The 24,340-nt window shown below is 40.0% G+C and overlaps 1 protein-coding gene across 6 annotated transcripts in view; it reads left to right on the forward strand.

Moving 5' to 3' along the window:
* Positions 1–19,385, forward strand: part of PDE7B (phosphodiesterase 7B) — a 698,908-nt gene extending 679,523 nt beyond the window's left edge. For all 6 annotated transcript variants that reach the window (XM_063917385.1, XM_063917388.1, XM_063917386.1 and 3 more), the window contains 3 exons: positions 5,926–6,022; positions 12,147–12,227; positions 15,261–19,385. In XM_063917385.1, the coding sequence (XP_063773455.1) occupies positions 5,926–6,022; positions 12,147–12,227; positions 15,261–15,475 (393 nt within the window). In that variant the 3' untranslated portion in view covers positions 15,476–19,385. The remainder of the gene's footprint in view (positions 1–5,925; positions 6,023–12,146; positions 12,228–15,260) is intronic.
* The last annotated feature ends 4,955 nt before the right edge of the window (positions 19,386–24,340 follow it).

Below are 24,340 nucleotides of genomic sequence, written 5' to 3' on the forward strand. Positions count from 1 at the left end.
TCACAGAATCAATTACACTGGAGAGGCAGCTCTGGACACAGTCCTATTGTCCTCTATTGTTTCCATTGCAGTTCGCCGCAATGTGTGGCTCTGATCTTGGAAAGCAGATTCAGACACAAAGAAAGCCCTGGAAGCCTTGCCATACACAAGCTACCTCCTGTTTGGATCAGAACTAGACAAAATTGTTGAGAAATTGGCTACCTCTGAGACGCCTGTCTGCCTTCAGCATCGTCAGCACAACCTAGGACTTCGTCCATTTGGTTCTTTTGTCAGCAAGGCAAAACCAAGGGTCAGACATATGTGAGAGGGTCTCGCACACACAAGGCTTCCAAGCCACTGACCAAACAGGCTGGGGCTGCCAGACATCCAACTTCCAAGCCAGGACAAACCCTCTGCCTGATGAGGCGGGCCTCCTCCTGGAGGACCCCAGGGTGGGAGACCGACTTCTTTAATTCACCTACACATGGCGTCAGGTCACCACAGACGCCTGGATCCTAGAAGTGGTTTCTCACGGGTAAGCTCTTTCCTTCCTGAAGCGTCCCGCCAGGCAATATTTCCCTACTAAGCCATCTCTGGACCCAGACAAAGCACAAGCACTGCCTGAGTCATACTATCCCTCCAACAATCAGGAGTTATCATCCCTGTTCCACAGTCTCAGCAGGGTCAGGGGTTCTATTCTATGCCTCTTTTTGGTTCAGAAACTAAATGGATCATACCGTCCAATTCTGATTCTGAAATTACTGAACAAGTACCTCAAGGTCCCCAGGTTCTGTATGTAAACTCTAGGGTCCATTGTCCTGGCTATGTGACATGGAGACTACATGGTCTCCCTGGATATTCAGGATGTGTACCTCCATGTCATCAACAATATCATCGCTGTGCTGTTCTACAACAGCATTTCCAATTCCTGGCCCTTCCCTTCGGACTGTCTACAGCCCCCAGGGTGTTCACCAAACTCATGGCGGGGATGGCGTCCAATCTCTGGAAACAGGGAATTCAGAAATTGCCTTACCTCGACGACTTGCTTCTTCTGGCACAGTCTCCAATGGTGCTGGAAAGTCACCTACAACAGATGGTGGCCTTCCTTCAGTACCATGGATGGCTAATCAACTGGCCCAAATCCTCGCTTATCCCATCCCAGAGGATGCAGCACCTGAGAGCACTGCTGGTTGCCAGGGTATAATGCATATTCCTCCCTCAGGACAATATTACAACCTTGCAGTTACGCATCTGCAACCTACTCTGCAGTTCCAGGGTCTCGGTTCATTCAGCAGTGCAGACCCTAATCTCCGTGTTCGACATGGTGGAATATGCCCAATTTCACTTCAGGTCTCTACAGCACCTGATACTCTCCGAATGGACGGGGCTACTGTCTGAAATCAAATTCCAGACCTTGATTCTACCCCGATCTCTTCAGGCATCTCTGTAATGGTAGTTACACATTACCAATTTAGACAAGGGCTGACAATTCTGGATCCCGCACTGGACACTCCTCACCACGGATGCCAGTGTCAGAGGCTGGGGGGGCTGTCACAGACAGTCACTACTTTCAGTGTCACTGTTCTCTGTCGGAAAGGTTTCTCCCGATCAACATCATGGAACTTCGAGCTGTCTTCCGGGCCCTTCTGATGGCCCAGGCCCTGCTCCAGGGTTCTCCGGTACAGATCCAGTCAGACAGTGCCACGGCAGTGGCATATATAAATCGAGAGGGCGGCACTTGGAGTGTGGCAGCGATGCAGGAGGTAACAAGGATACTCTTCTGTGCAGAACTTTACCTCCCGGCTATATTTGCAGTCTTCATTCCGGGAGTCCTCAACTGGGAATCAGACTTCCTCAGTCGACAGGACATTCACACTGGTATGTAAATGGGGACTTCCAGATGTCGATCTCAAGGCCTCCAGACACAATCACAAGGTTCCAGTGTAGGGGGCCAGACAAGAGTTCCAGGAGCGAGCTTCGTGGATGCTCTCACAGTCCCCTGGGACTTTCATTTGGCCTATCTCTTTCCTCCAGTGTCTCTACTTCCCAAAGTCTGGTGGCACGATCATACTATTGGTTCCAGCATGGCCAAGACACCATTGGTTCACAGATATAATAGATCTCTCCATAGACGAGCCCTTCACCATGCCTCTTCATCTGGATCTACTCTCCCAGGGGCCCTGCCTTAATCCGGACCTGTCTCATCTGTCTTTGACGGCATGGCTCTTGAGACTTCCCTCCTAAGGGACAAAGGTTTCTCTGGGGAGGTGGTTCAAACTATGCTACAGGCTAGGAAACCAGCCTCTGCTCACATTTATCACCGGATTTGGCACTCCTATTTCCAATGGTGTGCTCATCATCACTACGATCCCAAGGTCCTTCGGATCCCTAGATTGTTGGCCTTTTTGCAGGCTGAACTCACGATGGGTCTTCGTCTGGCTTCTCTCAAGGTCCAGGTTTCCGCTTTGTCTGTCTGGTTCCAGAAGCGACCGGCTCGTTTGCCAGATGTTCGTACCTTCCTTCAGGGGGTACTCCAGAACCAGCTTCTAGTCAGCCCTCCGATAGCTCCTTGGGACCTGTCATTGGTTCTTAAGGCTCTACAACGCAGTTCATTTGAATGACTGGAAACTGTAACTCTTTTTCTATAAGCTATTGCTTCAGCCCGTAGGGTCTCTGGCTTGGGTGCTCTCTCATGTTGCTCCCCATTTCTCATATTCCACTATGACCGGGGGCGGTCCTTCTGACTAAGCGTGGTTACCTACCTAAGGTAGTAGCTAAATGTAATTTCAACTAACCAATTGTGGTACCGGCCTTCCAGGAACGTGGTCTCTCGTCAGAGGAAGCCTTGTTGGATGTGGCCCATGTAGACCACACTAGTTCTGTTAGGAAAACAGATACTTTATTCATCCCCTATGGATTCCAGAAGCGGGGCTGGCCAGCCAATAAACAACATTGGCATCTTGGCTTCTCATGACCATATCACAGGCCTACACAAAAGCTGATCTGCCTGTTCCGAGTACAGTATCTGCTTATTCTACTCGCTCTGTGGGTCCTTCGTGGGCAGCACGCCCCGTAGCGTCTGCTGATCAATTATGCAAGGCTGCTACGTGGTCTTCTGCCCACAGGTTTCCTACGTTCTATGCCTTGGATTAACCATGTGGAGACCATGGACCCTGAAGAAGAAAAGAAAGAGTTATGGTAATACTTACCTTTGCTAACTCTTTTTCTTCGAGGTCCTTGGGATCCACAGAGCGCCAACCCTGACGCACCACTCTTCAATGGGTTCCCTTACGATCGCCAGTTCCCTTCTCTTCTCTATGAGAGCGCGATTTTCTGTTTATTACCATACTTCTCTCCTTTCTCCAGCTTCTGCTTTTGGCTTGTTAACTAAAACTGATGTGCCTGAGCATGGGGTCGGGGTAAGAAGGCAGAGGAGCCCACTGCATCCTTGGAGCCTCACAAAGCTTTATTGTTTGGTGCCAGTCATGGACTCCACCAGATCATACCCAAAGTTAAGGATTACCCTGTGGATCCCATGGACCTCGAAGAAAAAGAGTTACCGAAGGTAAGTTTTACCATAATTCTTTATTTTTTGGAGTGTGGGAGGAAACTGGAGTTCCACGCAAGCAAGAGGAGAATATACAAACTCAACACAGATCCATGGTGGGAATTGAACTCATGGCCTCAGTGAGGCAGTAATGCTAACCTTTACACCATCGTAATTCTGAAGCTAGTCCTGACAATTTATCCTTATAATAAAAATGTAAGGAAAAATCAGACTTGCTCTGGGGCTGCTAGAAAAAAGCCGCTGTAATTTCTATAGAAATCACCACAGCTCATTTTCTCTTCTACAGTTGAATAGGAAAAACCCTGTATCTGCTGGAAAATCTCTACACACATTTGAATATTCTCTATAAGGGCTAATATAGCATTGTATGTATCCAACTTAATAGTGCAGTATGTGTTCATCAATTGCGCGCTCAAATTGTACATATGAGTCTGCATGCACTTGTATGTATTTCACTCTTGTATCTCTACACTTAGAGAGGTGAAATAGGTAAGCAGATTGGTGGACTAGCAAGCGTACAGGAAGTACAGGAAGGTAGTTTACAGTAAAAATACTTTCATCTGTTTTGTATAATATTTATTATCATACCCAACACAGAGGAGTGGAGAGCTTTTTTTGGAAGGGAATTGAGCCCAAACCAAAAGCCATATGCAGTTTACACTTACATTTTTGGTGTGAATTGGTTCCAACTACATTGCAGTCTCATAAATATACAGTAGGTCCAGAAAGGCACCAAGTTTATGATAGCAGAACTTGTGTTTTTTTGTACATTGTAACATTAGCTTTTCCCTTATGAGGAGGAGGAGAAGTATCAGTAATTTGCATCTGCTGTTCCAAAATAAGTACAGTAAGTATATTACTCTTGTAGTTTTTCCTTAGGCCCTCCTCCCACTCTGTCATTCTTAAGGATTTGCTGCCCTAGCCCTGAAGATTTTATTTACCTTAAGACACAGAAGTTATAGAACTTTATACTACAGTAGCATAGAAAACCATTTACTTGTAACGTAAATCATACAGAATAAGACAAGTAGGAAAAAAATATTTTCTTCCATGTTTCTTCCAACCACTTTTACAATTTACAATGGTTTTACCACCTGCAGCTCTTGATGAATAAAAATACTTATTAGCAGATTTATTCTTGAAATAAAACCTAATATAGAATTGAAATTGTATTTGGGGTTTTATCACAACTCCTATATGATTTCAGATAGAAGCAACTCATTGCATAGAACGAAATTATGCAAATATTGTTAAATTAAGTATATTATGGTTATATGTTTTCCATAGGTTCAGTTATGTGGTGGTGGACAGGGTTACAATTCTGTTTGTCCATATATTATATTAGAGTTGTAACTAGACATTTTGGTGCCCTGTACCAGAAAGTGCATTGGCACGCCCCCCTCCATATTTTAAATAGGGACAGTTCCAGTAAGGAATGTGGTCTCGCAGGAAGGGGCGTGGTCTTAGGGATAAATAAAGGGACAGTACAGGGACTGTAAAGGCCGTGCAGGGCTAGTAAAGTGGTAGTTAAAGGTAAAAACAGAAACAATCAGATGGGTGCCTGAGTGAGACCCCTATAGCTTAAGCATTGTTATATATAATATAATAATAGGTGCGTGCTGCACATGTGATCACTTACCTGTGGAAGACATTATTGAGGAAGTATTGTTCAGCTAAATTAGGTGGGCACTGCTGGTACTGGATATAAGTCATGGTGACAGTTCTGTGTCCCGGAATCTCCTACAGTCCTACTCCTCGTCCTGTACCCACCCCAGCTGTAGCAGCTGCATGTGAGCCAGAAGGTGTTGCAGCTGCCACTCTCGTCTCACTCACTGCCGGCCATCCTCCACCGTGCTGCTGCTTTGCCTTCTATGCTTTTTAAGTTATGCTCAGAAGGAGTTGGGCGCACTGCTAGCAACGTGCATCGCAGCAGGCCCCCGAGAAATAGAGTCTGGTTCCGCCCCCAGGAATCCAGCACTCGGTCCAGTGGCACTGCTGCACTGCCCTAGTTATGCCCCTGTATTTTGTGATTGCCAGCCACAAGCTTTGGTTTTGCCAAAATTTAATCATAAATAATTTGACCTAGTCCTGGACCGACCACCAACACGTGGCACTCCTGCAAATGGCACACAGAATGAGAGACATCATTAGTGTTTTTTATAGTGTAGCAAAGGTGGTACAGCTCTGGGGACACAGTAGATGGGTCCTGTAGGTTTCACAGTTCAGTAACCTATTACTCTATTTTGATATCTTATTTTTACACCAGGTTATACAGTATACTGTATTTAATTGCATATGGAAAAATGATGTGACCTGGTACAGTCACAGACTAATAAGTAGCATGAACACCATCATTATTAAACCTTTGTGTTTTGCAGATTGCCCTGAAGTGTGCTGATATCTGCAATCCTTGCCGTGTGTGGGAGCTGAGCAAGCAGTGGAGTGAAAGAGTCTGTGAAGAATTCTACAGACAAGGTTATATATTGCCAGAAACTCAAAGCAGTCAGCCTAACAGTGCCAACTTATACGTTCCGTTTTCTTATTTAAATATACACTTAGGGCCTAATTATGTAAGGATTGCAAAAGCGATCTATACTGCGATCTATGTTCGGGGACTGCGATCTCTTCTCTAAAATGTGAACGCTTCTGCCTTATTGACAGTTGCAGAGGCGTTCACTGGGAGGGGCAGCCGGCATTTGGGAAAATGGGGCCGTACCACCCCGTTTGCTGGGTGTGGCGAGGCCAAGGACTGCATCGCGAGATGCAGTTTCTTTGGCCCCGCAAGCCGTACTGTGACAGCTGAGTTAAGCATCGGTCACAATGTTCATCTGAGATGTGATTGCAGGGAGTAGGTGGTATGCACTTCCTCCTGCATTTGCATTGCTAAGGACTCCAAATGCAAAGCTGCTGCAAGCAGCTTTGCATTTGCAATCCTTAATGAATCAGGCCCTTAGTACAGTATAAGGCTAACGGGCATGTTAATTCATTTATGTGGTCTGCCCCCAAAAATAAGAATTCCTTATCACTGTAATTCATGGCAATAAGGAATCATTATTTACCAGATAGTAACCCTTCCCAGTAATCAGTAAAAGTAACGTGATTTCATCCACGATCCGGAGAATCCGAGGCATTGGCTTGTTTCATTTCTGCAATGGAGCAGAAGTTGGAGAATATATGATATTCATTGCAGACTTAGAGATTTGGTGTTCTCAGTGCACTGAGCCTCAGGCTTTCATAACCTTGTATGCAGTCATGTGAGCTGCTTACCAACCACTGCGGCTTCTGTGAAGTATAATTCCTGTACTTACTACATCATGATATGTGACTTTGCTGTATTTATTTTGAGGACATGAAAAGTGTTGTTTTTATTAGTGCCCAAAATAATATAACAGATGTCATTAGGAATTCTGAGTTATTTCAATGTAATTGTACTAAAAATATGTTATTGTGATGTTTCACATGTGATAAATTGCTGGTCTATATAGCGACTCCCATGTTATCTCATATTTTACTTGAAAGAGAACTTCACCAAAACATTATTTTACAAGGATTACAGGTTTACTGGCAGTATCCTATTAGGTGCGGTGATTTACCGCACCATCATAATGGTTTTTAATATGATCGGGCTATCCAATTACAGCCCAGTATATCACCCGTTATCGGGCAATAGCACATGGGATCCATGATAACTGGTTACCGTCCGATAACGGGTCTCCTGGAACTGGTTATCGGGGACTCAGGCACGCAAATAAAAATCCCGGATAAGTGCCGAGCTACGGGCTAATAGGATAGCCTCGGGGGGAATCCATTAGCTGCGGTAACCTAGCGCAGCTAATATGATACCTTAATGTCTTATCCATTTCTTAACTGCACAATTCTGCCACTTATCTGGAGCTTCTAAGCATTAGAGCTCAGACATCTGCTCACTGCTTTCACACACTTGGATTTTATATTAGTAGACTTCTCAGCTATTTTGTGTGGCATAAGAAAGAGATCTACAGTATGTAGAATTGAAGAACACAGCATGCATCTGCATTGTTATACTTACGGCTAACAACGGCATCCATATCAGGCTATTCTTCAGCTGTTGCAAACTTTTACTGTGGGATTTGTGAAGTTTGATTGTCTTGTAATCAGCTCTGTTATTCTTGTAGCCTTGTCTAATAGAGTGAGAGCCTTCTTTCTTAGTCGGGTTGGGTATGGTATGCCGGTGGACACCCACGAGTGGGAAAAGCCCCTGTAAATCGGCATTCCGGCTGTCGGTATTTCTAGCAGTCGGGATTCCAGCGTCTGTATCCTGACTGCCAGCAACGTGACTACATCCCCCCTAGTCTTCTAATTTGTCTGTTGGTATAGAGACTTTGCGGGTGACTCAGACATGGACACAGTTTGATAATTATCTTCAATCCACTGGGGTGCAACAAACAAATGATTTGGACAACTATCTAAAATCAAAATAGAGTAAATGAGGGGTGCACTCACCAGAATTTCAAAAAGTCTCCCAAGAAGTTCTATTTAGCACATAGTAGTAACAACAAATCCACGGACGTTTCAGTCTTCCCTGGGCCAAAAAGACTTTAACAATATCTTCTTGAAGACTTTTTTGAAAATTTGGTGAGTGGGATGCATCAGTCCAACAGAGGTCACTGCGCCAGTGTGATCATGAAGTGAAGAAATGTTCCGCACAAAGTGTGGCACTTGAATTTACGCCTGACCTTAGATGCAAACGAACAGTGGCACGGGGTAATTGAACCTAATAGTTATTTACTTGCTTTTTAGAAAAGTTAGTAAAGGCATGATTTTTATCTCCAGAAATGTTCATTCTTATATGTTTCTGTTCTTCTTTCATACTTTGGCTTTAGTGTATTTCTAAACCAAACTTTAGTAACTAGTTACATTTAAGAATTAAACTATTTTAACGCTCAGAGCTTTGGAAATCTGAAAGTCTGTAGTGCATGTTGTTTACTTCAGAGTGGTCTCCCTTTTGACCCATTGAGTTACACTTTTCCTTTATATTACCAAAAAATTTTTCTTTTTGTACTTTGGAAGGTGTGAAGCACAATGCAATCTTTATAGTGTTGTGCACATTAAGGGGATTACATACGTTTTACTGGCGGACGGGATGCCGGCTGTCAATAACCCAACAGCTGCATCCCATCCACCAGAATGCCGGCAGCGGGGCGAGCGCTATGAGTCCCCTTGCGAGCTGGCTGGACTCACCACGCTGCGGGCTCGGTGGCTTGCCACAAGATCTCTTCCCACTCTATGAGTGTCATGGACATCCACGAGTGGGAGCAGCCCTGGTGCGCCAAGATTCTGGCTGTCGGCATTGTCAGCTGCCAGGATTTTGGTGTCGGTATGATGAATGCCAGGATCCCGACGGATGGCATTTTAACTGCAACCCCATTAAGGGGTATAATTACTAAAGTGCAGGTTTACAGAAGTGGAGATGTTGACTATAGCAACCAATCAGATTCTACTTATCGTTTATCTAGCACCTCCTAAAAAATAATAGCTAGAATCTAATTGGTTGCTACGGGCAACATCTCCACTTCTATAAACCTGAACTTTTCTAAATATTTCTCTAACCATTAGGCATGTCATACATTGTTGCTCAAGTCTCTCCAAATAGCACCTCTTGGCAAGTCAGGTTCCAAGCAACTCTGCCATGCTCAGTGGCTTTTTGCTTAAAATCTGCATCCTACAGTATATGCACAAACAAACCTACTGGAAGTGACAAAACTGTATTGCTGTGTATGTAGGCCACTGTGATTTGCAAAATTTGTACAGCTGTGTACTACTGAGTCTGAATCTGTGTAATAGCCACTGCTTTCCTCACGCCATGTTCCCTTCCTCATGCCATGCTCAATCTGCAACTTTGGGCTTGATTCAGGCCCACACACTGTCCCGACTCGTCACAATTGGCTGAAGATTTTGGGACTGCTCATGCGCATAGGCTGCAGTCTGCATTTGCTGCAGTGTTACTGTGACCCTTGTCCTAGTGCCCTCGATCCAGAAGTATAATTTGCATATTGCAGGCATTTTGGGGAGGTAACAGCAAGGACGTAGCTAACATAGGTGCAGGTAGTGCAGCTGCTATGGGGTCCAGAGCTGAGAGGGGCCCACCTTCCCTGTCAGTTACATGTGTTATATACATTTTTCACCATTAGGTGGTCCTTTCAAACTTTTTCCTTGGCGCCTGCAATCTATCTAGGTATGCCCCTGGACCTGCTCATTGTAGTGTGGTATAAAATTAACTGGAGGGCATTTTAATGTTATATAATATGAACCCGGGTGTCGAAGTCAAAAAATATTACATAAAAAGAACATACAAACTACACACATTATGAGTCGCTATACTTGCAAATACGCGCAGCGAGCACAGCAATATATGGTAACACACGCATTTACACGGACATGCCACAGAGATGGATTCAACACTTATTTCATACAGTACATAACTATAATAATATCAAGCGCCAGACATCATGATGATTTAAAATTATATAATGAAGTAATGTCATGTGTATGTGTATTATTTGAACGAAGCAAGATAGACCTGTCATATTTACTATTAAAGCAACCAGATTAATGTGTAGATTAATTTGATACTTGTTATTAATTTGTAGGACATTGCAACAAATAATTATGATTAAATGTATAAAAGCTAAAATCACTTTTATTAGAACAATAGATATTCCAAACAGGTAGTGGATAGGAAGCTCAGGCCAGCCCCCTCAGACGTCCCCAAGGCTGAACCTGATCAGCACACAAACAAACCAGTGACTCATCATGAATGAGAGTCCCCTCACCCCAAAAAAATAGATAACACATTGCTGATCACACAGGAGGTCAGTTCCTGTTTTGGTCTCAGAGTAAGATGGAATCCCAGCATGATTTTACAGAGAGAGAGAGACATAAGCATTGAGGGAATGGTAATTGTATCGCTGGCCTGTAACTGTATGTAACTGTATGTAACTGTAACTGTATGTATTAACTGCTTACTGTATGAGTTGTAACTATGGGTATACTGTACATTGTAATATATTTAATCCATATCCTTTTAATAACAAATATATATATCAATGAGCTTTGGAACTCAGATAATGTGTGGGTGTATTGTTTTCTCTTATGGGATGCAGTGTTTTGCGATGTACAGCGCACTTTTATCGTATATAGTAATAAGATGCACCTGGCGTCTGCAGTATATATTAGAGTGGGCATTTTAAATATTTGTGAGAAAGCAATTTGGCATTCACACGGGGCACTGCAATGAGGCACAATATAACAGGGAGCACTATATAGCATAATGTGAATTGGGGGTACTGTGCGGCATAATGTGTGTACTGGCAGCTCTGAAATGTGACATAGGGCGAATTTAAGCACTACTGCGATTCATAAAAGAAACAAGGGCACTACTATGGGGCATAACATTAAATAAGGCTCTACTATGGTTCAGAAAATGAACCAGGGCACTATTATAGTACATAAAATTAACAAGTGCTGCAGAGAAATGTCTATCTAAAAGCATTGGGACAGAGTCCCCTTCAAAATGCTGCTATGGGGCCCACAAAGTTCTGGCTACGCCCCTGGGTAACAGGGTACACTGCTTAAAATTTTTGGAAATGTCACCTCCATTTTGGGGGCATGCCAAATCCATTAGCTGCATTATCAGGTGCTATTTCACTGGCCCTGGCAGTGTAGATTTTGCAGACATCCGGTTGCTGGTTACTTAGATGTTCAATGCTGCGACCAGTGGTTGCAATGTTAATCTGATGCTATGTCTTTAGATGCTGCCAACGGAACAGAGAAGGCAGCAGGGAGCTTCTTATATACAAAACACCTCCTGAGGCTTTTGATTATTTTCGCACAGCTGCTGCATAAACAGATGTGTCATTTGCGTCTGCCTGTGTGTGTGTAAAAGCAGTTACTGTGCTGATACAATTGCAGTCTATGGGGGATATCCAAATAGCCCCGGTAATTCCGTGCAAAAACGGGGCTGTTCCTACCAAAAACACACAGGTTTCACTGAACCTGTGTGTCTTCAGGAGAAAGGGAATTTTTTTTTTTTTTTTTACAGGCAATCAATCTGGATAGCCTGTAAAAAATAAATAAATAAATAAATAAATAAAGCGGTGAAACATCGGGAAAAAACTGTGTTTTACCGGGCCTATTAGGATATCCAACAGTAAAGAAAATAACTTCCGCCTATTAGGATATATATCCTCTCTAGTACACTGTGCGTTTTTTTCTGATTCTGTGGTGCGTAGAGTTTTCAAAATTGGAGTCCCACGCCATATGGTGTATAGATTCGAGGGGGTAAATTTTACTAAAGCTTCTATAAATGAAAAGTGGTGATGTTGCCCATAGCAACCAATCAGATTCTGTCTATCATTTTCTAGGATGCAATAGAGAAATGATAGACGGAATCTGATTGGTTGCTATGGGCAACATCACCGCTTCTCATTTTTAGAAGCTTTAGTAAATTAGCCCCTAGGTTTATGAGGATACATCGCTAATGTGCATACAGTCAGTTAGTAAGGTCATGGCTTAGTACTAAACACAAGTTTTTTTTGTTTCTTTTTTGTCTGCTTCCCAGGAGACCTTGAACGGAAGTTTGGCCTAGAAATAAGTCCACTTTGCAATCAACAAAAAGATTTAATTCCTAGTATACAAGTTGGTAAGTGCATCTGAGCTATTTTGTTTGTTTTAAAGGTATATTATCTACCACCATTTTAAATATATATATATATATATAGTCCATTGCAAAGACTCGGCACTCACTTGTGGAGATAGATTACTTGCTGCGGTGCCTTCCAAAGGAGTGATGTTCCTATAATATTGTTTGGTGATGGCGGCACTCAGCAGACACGTTTGTAGAAAAGTAAAGCCTTTATTATCGGTCCTACGCCGTTTCGGGGAAAACCCCGTCTTCAGGGACAAACAGTACATACACCAATATAACATACAAGTACTTATATACCCCCTAAACAAGTATCAATCAGTGCTCATAAAAGATTAACATTACTCACCTGTCCGGCGCTGTCATTCCCGCCGCGTCCAGCCGCTACACGAGCGGGTCTCCTGGAGATGACGTCAGCAGACAGCGCCGGACAACGTGAGCCGTCTGTCAGTGCGTTTGTTACTAGGCAACCACCATAAACAACAACTATGGAGACAGAAAAAGCAATGTATCAACCATATGATTAAAAATACAGACATATAAACATATGACAAACTACATTCAAAATAAAATCAAAGATAAAAGGGGGAATGTGATCCACTATAGGTGTATTGAAGTCTAGGATGTTATTAGACCTCAATATAACGAGCTAAAGTACTCAGTGTATTTAACATATAATTACTTGCATTTTATTAGGGCATTTTAAAGCCTATTAAAGAAATTTATTCTAAAGTAAATCTCTAGTCACACAAACAGCAGCATACATTGCTTGATACTCTAGCAGCCTGAAGAATTGGAAAAGTATATATAAATATCTTAAAGGACCCATAGTTCAAAATAGTTCCCTGATAGATCTATTTACAAAAAACATTGTAAGCCCAAGGTCTCATTTAGGCCCCCAGGAGATATAGTGTTTAATACATGAATACAACGACACTCCTTCTGCATAAGGATCTTGTTACGGTCCCCTCCTCTATGTAGTGGGGGTACATGATCAATGATAATGGCACGGAGGCTGGCTATATTGTGTTTAGCCAACAGACAATGACGTGCCACTGGCTGTTCACTATTGCCTTTTTCTCCTGCTAATTTAATGGCACTTCTGTGCAAGGCCATTCTTTCGCGGAATTGGCGCTGCGTCTTGCCGACGTAGGTCAAACCGCACGGGCATTTCAACATGTATATCACATGGGTGGTCGTGCAGGTCACCCGATGACGAATTTTAAACTGTTTACCTGTATGGGGGTGATAGAAATTAGCCCCTGTCATTAAGGTGTTACACGTTGAGCAGCCTAGACAACGAAAACAGCCCACCTTGGGACGTAAAAAGTGGGTCTGCTGCTGTCTGGTAATAGGGAATATATCCAGTTTAACTATTCTATCACCAATATTAGATCCCCTGGTGAAGCTGGGTAATAGTCTGGAATCTAACAAACCTGGTAAGGTTTTATCAGTATTGACTATAGGCCACAATTGCTTAACTCGTCGTGTAATAGCTGTACTCGCAGCTATTACAACTGATACTTGTTTAGGGGGTATATAAGTACTTGTATGTTATATTGGTGTATGTACTGTTTGTCCCTGAAGACGGGGTTTTCCCCGAAACGGCGTAGGACCGATAATAAAGGCTTTACTTTTCTACAAACGTGTCTGCTGAGTGCCGCCATCACCAAACAATATATATATATATATATATATATATATATATACACACACACACACATACACACACATACAAACACACATAATTAAACCAATCCTGGTTTAAAAAATTCAGGAATGAGTTATAAATATGAATTTACCTTGTAATTTCAAAATTTTGTGGGTCACATTTGACAATAAGAATGTAAATAGAGTGCTAATTAAGTTGCATTTCTGGTTCTCTAACACCAGACAATAGGATAATGTGGATCTTTCTAGATGGATTTCTTACATAATATTTTTTTTTTTTTTTTTTTATAAAACCTTCAAGGGTACTTAAGGGACATATTATGCATGGATGGAATATCCTGCTTCCAACACAGTAAAAATTACATTAGCTTAAGGAATAAGGGCCAGTTATATATACATCTACAGTATAAAGGGGGTCATTCTGAGTTGATCGCTAGCTGCCGTTGTTCGCAGCGCAGCGATCAGGCTAAAATTCGGCATTTCTGCGCATGCGTAGGCATTGCAATGCGCACGCGTGACGTACAGGTACAGAGTCCTTTGTGCTTTTGCACAGGTTCTAGCGACATTTTCATTTGCACTGGCGGCCGCAAGAAGATTGACAGGAAGGGGGAGTTTCTGGGTGTCAACTGACCGTTTTCAGGGAGTGCTTAGAAAAACACAGGCGTGCCAGGGAATATGCAGGCGTGGCTGGGTGAACGCTGGGCGGGTGTGTGACGTCAAAAGCCAACACTCCAACGTTAGAATCAACGCACACGAAGAGTAACTACAGGGCTGGTCTTGTTTTGCAAAAAATATTTTTGCAGGTGCTCTGCTGCACAGGCGTTAGCACTTCTGCAAAGCGAAAATACTCTCCCCAGAGGACGGCGACAATGCGTTTGCATGGCTGCTAAAAACTACTAGCAAGCGAACAACTCGGAATGACAACCATAGTCCCCAAATCTACTTCCTTGTGGTACTTGATCCCACTAATAAAATGTTGCTTTTAGGTGTATTGGTGGCCCCTATCAGGATGTTTTGGATAATATAATTATTGTTTATTTGTTTATTTATATAGTGGTACCAATTTATACAGTGCTATACAGAGAATATCTGTCATTAATAGCAGTCCCTGCATTGTTGGAGTACAGACACTAGGGTTATTTAACATAGTACATCTGTATTGAGTATGGGAGGTTTAATCCCATGGACATTCCACACTGACATGTCCATGGCCAGAAATTGAGACACAAATACTAACTACTACACTACTATGCTGCCTAATAATAATATTAAATCCTTAAAAAAAGTGGTCTTTTTACAAGCTCATTTTTCTAGATATGCACCATATAAACTAAAATACTTATTTTCAACTTTCCATAGGCTTCATAACCTACATTGCAGAGCCATTGTTTGTAGAGTGGGCAAGATTTACTGGAGACACTCCTCTATCTGTAAATATGCTAAATCACCTCAGGAAGAATAAGTCCAAGTGGAGAGCCCTGTTACACAAGCAGCGCAGCAAGAGCAATGATTGCTTGGGACCAGTAACTGAAGGCAAAGAAGACCAAAAGATCAGTGAAGGTGGAGCTCCTTAGTGACAATGTCTTCACTGTAGCATTGCTGTCCTTTTCTTTGCTGCTTTCAATGAAGTGGGATTCATATAAAGCTCAGATGGGCTGTTGTTGCTTTTCACAACAGGTTTATGGAAGATGAGAAGATAGCAGAGTATAGTTATCTGGAGAGTGGTGACCATATTCTGCTCAGTCTGGTATTCTAATATATCAGCCTTGGATATCTGAGTTTGAGCAAGACCTACACCCCTGATTTCCAGTGATCAAAATTGACTAATGACAAATGAGGACACATGGATAGGTGGATATGTTCCTGGATGAACTTTGCAACCAGAATATGCCATATCCAAAGTAATGTAGCAGCATATAGCACTTTTAGACTACTTTTCAGAGCTTAGTGCAGCTACCCCAACCTCTGGATTACCAACGCCACCACAACCACAAGAGTAAACACAGAACCACAAAACCACCACCAGCATCAACTGGACTCAGAAGAGATATGTCTGAGAAGACAACTTTGTAATATTATTATCTAAAAGATCACAAACAAGATATTCTTTTTTTATTTTTACATTTTATATTCTCTAGACCAGAACAAAATGTAAGTTTGAATGAAGCACTACCCTACAAATGTACAGACACTTTTGAATGTTTTCACACCACTTTCGTAGTGTGTTTGTGCAAAAAGAAAGCAATGGCCACATAAACTGTTGGCTGGACCTGTTTTGCTTTTTATCTACACATGGCCAGTGCTCCGTCTGTATGCAGGGGGTTTATAAATGTAATTACAACAGATGTATTTTTGCATCTGCACTGTTTTCTGTGTACACTAAGCTACTGATCCCCATGCCAAAATACTGACGCTTTGTGATAACTGCTATCTGTACAGATATTGGCACTGTGAACAGAATACTGTTACTCTTCAACATATATATTATAGCATCTGTAAATATAGTACATAGTCTATTTCTAATAGATCGCTCATTTTAAGGCCTTAAATTGTAAATTGTCATGTATCAATTGTTATATTTTCAACATAATTCACCAATGCCTTTTGTCAGTTACTAAGTCACTAAGAAACCAGATAGTAGGGATCATTTATTAACAATGCCTTTAGATACAAAACTTGCACACATTCACAGCAGTTGTCTGTCCCGTTCACATTAGACATTGTCAGTGAGTTTCTGATTAGTTGCTGTGGTCTAGTGGAAATGTTGTACTAACATGCAATTTTAGTAACAAGACTCTAGAGATTGTTTGCAGTGTTGTACTTCATAACATTCCACAAAATAGGTTATGTACTAATAGGGGATAGATCTTAAAAGATCACTGTAGTTGGAGTTGACTTCATCATAGGATTCTTGGTAGTTTCCAGATGAAACAGACCAAAAATGAACCCAATCTAGCACAGTTCCTGACCTTTTAATAAAATCTTAGCCTGAGATAAATTAACACTTTTAAGCAATCTACAAAAAAAACAACAATGAAATTAATACATCAACAAACTCTGCATGGTTCCACTGTACAACTTATACACCGTGAGAAACTCAGCAGGTCTAATACTATACTGTGCGGCTACTACACCAAGAGACACTGCAGCCCCAATACTATTATGTAATGTGTAGCTACTATACCAAGATACACTGTGCAGCTCCAACATCACGGATCACTGTGTAACTACAAAACCATGGGCTAGATGTACTAAACCCTATAAAATAAACCAAAAAATTAAGTTATTGCCCATAGCAACCAATCATACTCTAACTATAATTTATCTTGTACAGCTTAGAAAAAAATAGCTTGGATCTGATTAGTTGCTATAGACAACACCCCCACTTTTCTTTTTTAGGAGTTTTAGTAAACCTATACCTATGAGACATTATGCAGCTCTAGCTGTATCAGGAACTCTAGAACTACCATCTATAGAGGAGCACTGGCAGCAAGACCTAAGAGTATAGTGTCTTTTTTGTGGAATCCTGCCATTAATTGCACATAGTTGCTATCTTAACTTCAGCACACCCTTTCTTTCTATAGAATTATAGAGGGCTGAGCGGTGCATACCACAAGCTGGCTGAGTGACGAAAACAAAGAGAGTAGTATTTAGGAAGACGAAGATTTATTTAAAAAATATTTTTATTAGTCCTTTCATGACAGTATATTAAGAACCATTATTTTTTAGTCTAATAATGATGAGACATGTAACAAAGCATCTTTCATACACAAGCTACTGACCTACTCTGTTTAACTTCTTTTGCCTTCTACATGAAATCATTAAAAAAAATGAATATGCCTTGTGGTTCAATGTACCCATTGTATACCATTTTGTTTATCATGTGTATTTGTTGTTTTATTATCAAATTCATGCACGTTTTCTGGTTAATTTTTGCTTGAGGTGGTTATAGTATACATTCATATTTTATAGCGAAGTCTTAGCTTCATTTTCAGAAATGCATGTGTCCCATTAACTTAGTTCTACCTGTGTTATGATGATGAAAATAATTATTTTGTATTGTGTAGTACACAAGATCTGTTATGATTACAAAATCCCCAGTAAAAATAAGATGAAAGGAAGAAAAAAATACCAGACCCTACTAGAGGAGATTTCCACCCAATATATTTCTTGCACCTTACCCAATAATGGTATCAAAATGATTTGAAAAACATTGTTAAAACATTTTTGCTGTCTAAAAATTAAAAAAATAGCTTTTAAATCCTCCAGCTTTTTACAGCATATCCGCATTCCATAGTGAGCCTTGATGGGAACATCTGTAAGTGAAATGGGTTGTCTTAAATTAATGAGAGCTGGTAAGGGGTTGGGAGAGCAATCATGGATTGGTTCTAAAAGAGTTACAGTATGTGGGCTACATTCTGCATTGGTCAAGAATATCTGTCGCTTACATGCTTTATACGAAGCATAAAGTGGATGGGAAAAGTAATAATTATGAATCGTGAATTGGGAATGTGAAATTTAAAAACTGGATCATAATATAAAAGTGTACGTTTTCATATATGTAAGCATTATTTATATAAGGGTAAAGAAAAAGCATACAAAGGTTCTTATCTGCCATCAGATTCTCTGTTTCTAAGTCATTTATCTCCACATTGACTTCCACTGGTCATTTTTAGCCATCAAAGCGCATATAAAGTTATTGTTTTTTAATTAAATTTTTACTTCAATCAGTGAATGCCTCATGGAGGAAAAAAAAATAAATGTTTGTACAATTAGGTTTAATAAGTATGATAGTATCTGCTACTATATCTTGCCTTATGGCAAACTGATGTATTAGACACTACAGAAGCACCCACATCATGCTTCACCAGCCACAGGTATAGTATGCTGTTATGAGTAGTGCAGCCACAGTTATTATGAAGACTGTCAGAAAATAATGGGGTAGATTTGTCAAAGCTTGGAGAGAGAGAAACTAATAACCAATCAGCTCCTCCCTGTTATTTTTAAAATGCAGCCCTTAACATGGTAATTAGAAACTGATTGGTTGGTACTTTATTTCTGTCCACATCAGCTCTCTCCTAGCTTTGATAAGTCTTACCCAATGTTTTGTATGAAAATCATACAACTGTGTATCTAGGTTACCAGTCTGTGATTTATCAAGCAGATGTGCATATCTGCTAAACCAAGTTTGTGATGCCCATTGTCTGAGTAGGTATACAGTATATACAGTATATAGATATTTATGGATGCCTAACAGTTTAATACACATAAGTCTGAAACTATTATTTCAACAAACTCACTACAAAAGAAACATTTGATGTGATGGATTTTGATTTGCAGAGTAATAGTTTCAGTTGCCAAAATAAGTACATTATTATTATTATTAGCAGTTACTTATATAGCGCCAGCATATTCTGTTGCACTTTATATGTTTCACGTCTAATAATATGTATTTTTATTAATAAAAAAGTATTTTTTTCAATATTCAATTGTTAACTTATTACTAATGCAGATACAGGAGATATCCAATTAGCTGCGGTAATTTACCGCGGCTAATTAACTCCCCCAGGCAGGTGAAACCAAATGTCTGATAAGTGTTCCTCAAAGCCACGATCACTGATGCGGAAACACTTAAGGCCGCAGCTTTTTGCAGAATCTATGTGCTCCCGTGCAGTATAGGGTAATTGAATAGCCCGTTAAATGCCCATTTTTTCCATGCGGTAAATTACCGCGGGTAATCGGATACCCCCCATCGAATTTTCAAAATTGCTTTAATCTATAAATTATTAGTTTATCTTTCTTTGTAGCTGTTAAACTGATAATAACAAATTACTGTCACACTGATTATACAATATAGGTAACTAGCTGCATCATTTCTTTTTACATGACTCGTTTCACCAGGTGGTCATAGTCACATGACCTAATGTAGTGAACAGAGAGGCTTTAGAAAGTTCATAGTGTAAAACCATACCCACCCTTTCTCTGCCATCACCTGACCATTTAGGAGCTAGGTGATTGACTGGTTCAGAATGAGAGAACAGGTTACACTCTCATGGGAACAAACAGAAAGCAAATCTTTCCATGGGTAGTCAAGTAAATCCCCCTCACACAGCAATTTTGCAAAGGGAACCCCAAGTTATTTGTAGGAAAACCTCATGGGAAACACAAGCTGTTAAAATAGTATAAAACTGTTAAAGAAAAAGTATATACAGGATTTCATACTGTACAATTAATGCAGCACAGGTCTCTGCTATAAGAAATTGGGTTGGAAGGATGGGAGCAAAACATATTGTGCTGGTTCAAGTGGGTTATGTTGGAAGGTATGTTCCATTTATTTCAGTGGCATGATACATCTGAAGTGTAACAATACCTTGTGCTTGTAAGAATTCTAATCATAAGATACATAATTAGTTTTCATAAAAAATGTATTTTGCCTGCAGCTAAATTGTTTTAATACGAGGTTTAGCAGATCAAATTTAAAACTATGGTCCATCTTTACATGACTTACAGTAATCGACATTAGGGTATTGACAGCTTTTAAAATAATGATATTTCTGTAATCATTTTGCACGCTATACAAACATTTGTAAATTCAAAAGTAGAAATTACTTCAAAGATAATTACATTCATGAAGGGTGGAGTCATTTAAATATTGTTGGCGCATATTTACATTCATTACTTGTTAAATAGCACTTATTGACTTTAAGAAAACTAAATGCAATTTTTTAAATTAAAAATACATTTGCCTAGCATAATAATTCTGCATTGTCTAATTCCTAGTATTTACAACAGACTGAGGCTCATTTAATAAAGTATATACATATTTATACTTGGGTTCAATAGAGCATAAACCACACCAGGCACAGGTAAACATTGTATACACAATTGAATACAACAAAAATAAAGCATAAAAGACCATGATTTTACATAGTATCAACCATAATTGAAACAAATGTATTGATACTGGTAAATGATTTGTATAAGATGGATAATAATTGTTAAAAGTCTTATATTGGAGACCTTATCAAAGTGTAAATAGCATCAGTAGGTTTACGGTCCATCTTATTGCTGTTTTATTTTATAGAGACACAGGGCTAAATGTAATAGCCTCCGGCAAGGCCGGAGGTGCGGGCCTTTGTGTGCGTCTGCCCGCTTTTTTAAAGCAGCAATCATTTACAAGGCAAAACCAGGTTGGTTTTGCCTTGTGAAGGATTCATGCTTTAAAAAAAAAAAAAAACAGGCATTCTCGTACAAGGTCCATCATTTTTTTTAGAAAGCTTTGGCTACATTCATTATTGAAAAAGATCTTTGCAGAGACAATTTCCTAATGTCGATACAGGCAGTTATTTTATTTATTATGGAAGGAGAAACTGTGTAACAGGTGGTCAGATTAAAGTTTAGAAACTACTCTAGAGAACAGATTCACCTGCGGATGGGACTGTCCTGCTAATACCACCATAAGTGTTTGGTAGTCTTGCAATTTAAAATACTATGTGGATGCTGCATTCCTAACAACTCTCATTTTGATGTATAATAATTGGTACTTCCTATAAGTATCGCCAATTTCAGCCATTTCATGTAGATTCGTCCTCAATCTGATATAGGTTCATAGGAGGTCTTTACCATAAAATCTACAGATCTATAAATCTACAAATTCTGTACTACAGGTTGAGTATCCCTTATCCAAAATGCTTGGGACCAGAGGTATTTTGGATATCGGATTTTTCCGTATTTTGGAATAATTGCATACCATAATGAGATATCATGGTGATGGGACCTAAATATAAGCACAGAATACATTTATGTTACATATACACCTTATACACACAGCCTGAAAGTAATTTTAGCCAATATTTTTTATAACTTTGTGCATTAAACAAAGTGTGTCTACATTCACACAATTCATTTATGTTTCATATACACCTTATATACACAGCCTGAAGGTCATTTAATACAATATTATTAATAACTTTGTGTATTAAACAAAGTTTGTGTACATTGAGCCATTAAAAAACAAAAGTTTCAGTATCTCAGTCTCACTCAAAAAAGTCCGTATTTCGGAATATTCCATATTTCGGAATATTTGGATATGGGATACTCAACCTGTAATACATTTACATCAATTATTATTGATTCTACAGTATGTACATTCATTGTTCTTTTTCATTTTGTTGTATTAAATTGTGCAGAAAATGTTTGGTGCTTGGCAGGTTTTCTGACCTATTTACCCAAGTATAAATACTTATTTACATTTAATAGTGCTGGTTTATTTCTCAGTGTGTTATTGTATTGTTTTCAATTATAATGGATTCTGCAAATTCAGTATTGTTATTTTTTTAATCAACAGTGTAACATTGATTATATTATCACACAATGTTTCATATTAGCACCTGAATTAAGATTTTTTTTTTTAAATAAAGTTTATAAATTGCTAGAATAAAATAGTACTTCCATCATGATTTAATGGAAGGTACAAATAACTAATTTTAAAAAATATACTTCATATATTAAAATGGAAAAAAGTAATATCTTGTACCATGGGTATAACCTTCAAGAGGGTTCTAATTTTATTTTGCCTGGAAAATAAGCCATTACAATCACATTACCTTGACACAGAAGATACCTCTGTCACCGTCTCTACCTCTCTTGCTTGCACTCTCTAGTTTATTTGACGTAGTTAAAAAAAAATCACTATGTATGTGTATGCAATATACAAAATGTATCTATAAATAAATTAATATATATATATATATCTATCGCACAGTAGAGGATAGACACTTCTCAGAAAGATAATCTTGGGGTGCCAAGGTAAAAAAAAAAAAAAAAACAGAAAAAGAAAACATAGGGCACTTCTGAATATAGTGAAAATTGAATTAATTAAATCCAGCAAAACAGGACATGTCTGATGCCTCTCAAACCGTGGCAGTCACTGATGTAGAAAAAGAAGAAATTAAAGAAAACATTCTAGGGACTTCATTTATTTCTGTAGTGACCAGGGACTAGATTTACCAACCGGCAGTTTGTCAAAGCCTATGAATATCGGGGGCTTTGACAAACCGCAAGTGTTGCTTTATTCCAATGTTTCAGATACAAACAGGACTCATTATCAAACAGTGTTGTATTTCATTCCTTTTGAAAGTGTAATAAAGTTTTTATTGAAATGAAGGGTCTATAACTTTAGTTATTCAAATAAGGGGCTTATAGCTTTAAATGTAAAGAGAGTGATAACAGAACAAGTAGATTCCCACTAATGCTGCTCTTATTGTAGATAAGGGTGTTGTATGAACAAAATCTTACTGTTCATGTGACAGTTAAAATTTCGATTTAATTTATAGTTTGAACTTGAAGATATACCTTACCTTATATAAAAGATACGTTATGATGAAAACACAAGTCCTTATATGTTCCAGAATTCAAAATGGAAAAGGTTTTGGTATAGATCAGTGGTTCTCAAACTGTGTGCCGTGGTACTCTGGCACTTGCAGGGGAGCCTTGGATTGGTGGTCCAGGACCAATTCAAATTATTTATGTTCAATGCAATAGGCAAAACCAGTGCTGGTGGCTGGCAATCATAAAATATATGGACAAGCAGAAGCAAATCTTGTCCCTCACCACTCAGTTGAACCTAAGGATGACATATAAACAGAATTTACTTAATTTAATAATTCTTACTAAATTTCTCAATAAGAAACTTTTGACCAAGGGTCTGGTCTGGACTTGAGAGTTGTGGACAGAATAGCGCAGGCTTAAGATACGATCTAATTGTGCAGACGTGGCAGTTGGCTGAGGAACGTAGGAGAGGAAGTGACCAGCTATTTGGGTACTGAAACACTGGTGGCGTGAACCACCAGTGCAATAGGTAGCTGGATGGTCACTGAGAACAGAAAGGCTATGAAAACTAGCAGTAGGAATGCTGGGAGTCACCAGCAAACAGATTTGCAAAAGGCTGGGTGGAACCATCACGGCAGATATTCCAGATGCTGGATGGAACCAGCGGAGTAGATTTGCAGAAGGCTGGGCAGAACAAACACAGCAGGTTTTCTAGATGCTGGATGGAACCAGTGAAGTAGATTTGCAGAAGGCTGGGCGGAACCAGCAGGTTTTCCAGATGCTGGCTGGAACCAATGAAGTAGATTTGTAGAATGCTGGGCGGAACCAGCACAGCAAGTTTTCGAGATGTCGGGATTGGCTTTCGGATAGGGCAGCTTTTCCAGATGTTGGAATTGGCTTTCCGACAAGGCAGATTTTCCAGATGTCGGGATTGGCTTTCCGACAAGGCAGATTTTCCAGATGTTGGGATTGACTTTCCGACAAGGCAGGTTTTCCAGATGTCGAGATTAGCTTTCCGAAAAGGCAGGAGTTTAGAATGCTGGATGGAACCAGCAAGGCAGTTCTGAATGCTGGATGGAATCAGCAAGGCAGGTTTGTAGAATGCTGGA

The sequence above is a fragment of the Pseudophryne corroboree genome, chromosome 4, assembly GCF_028390025.1.
Source record: "Pseudophryne corroboree isolate aPseCor3 chromosome 4, aPseCor3.hap2, whole genome shotgun sequence".
NCBI lineage: Eukaryota > Metazoa > Chordata > Amphibia > Anura > Myobatrachidae > Pseudophryne > Pseudophryne corroboree.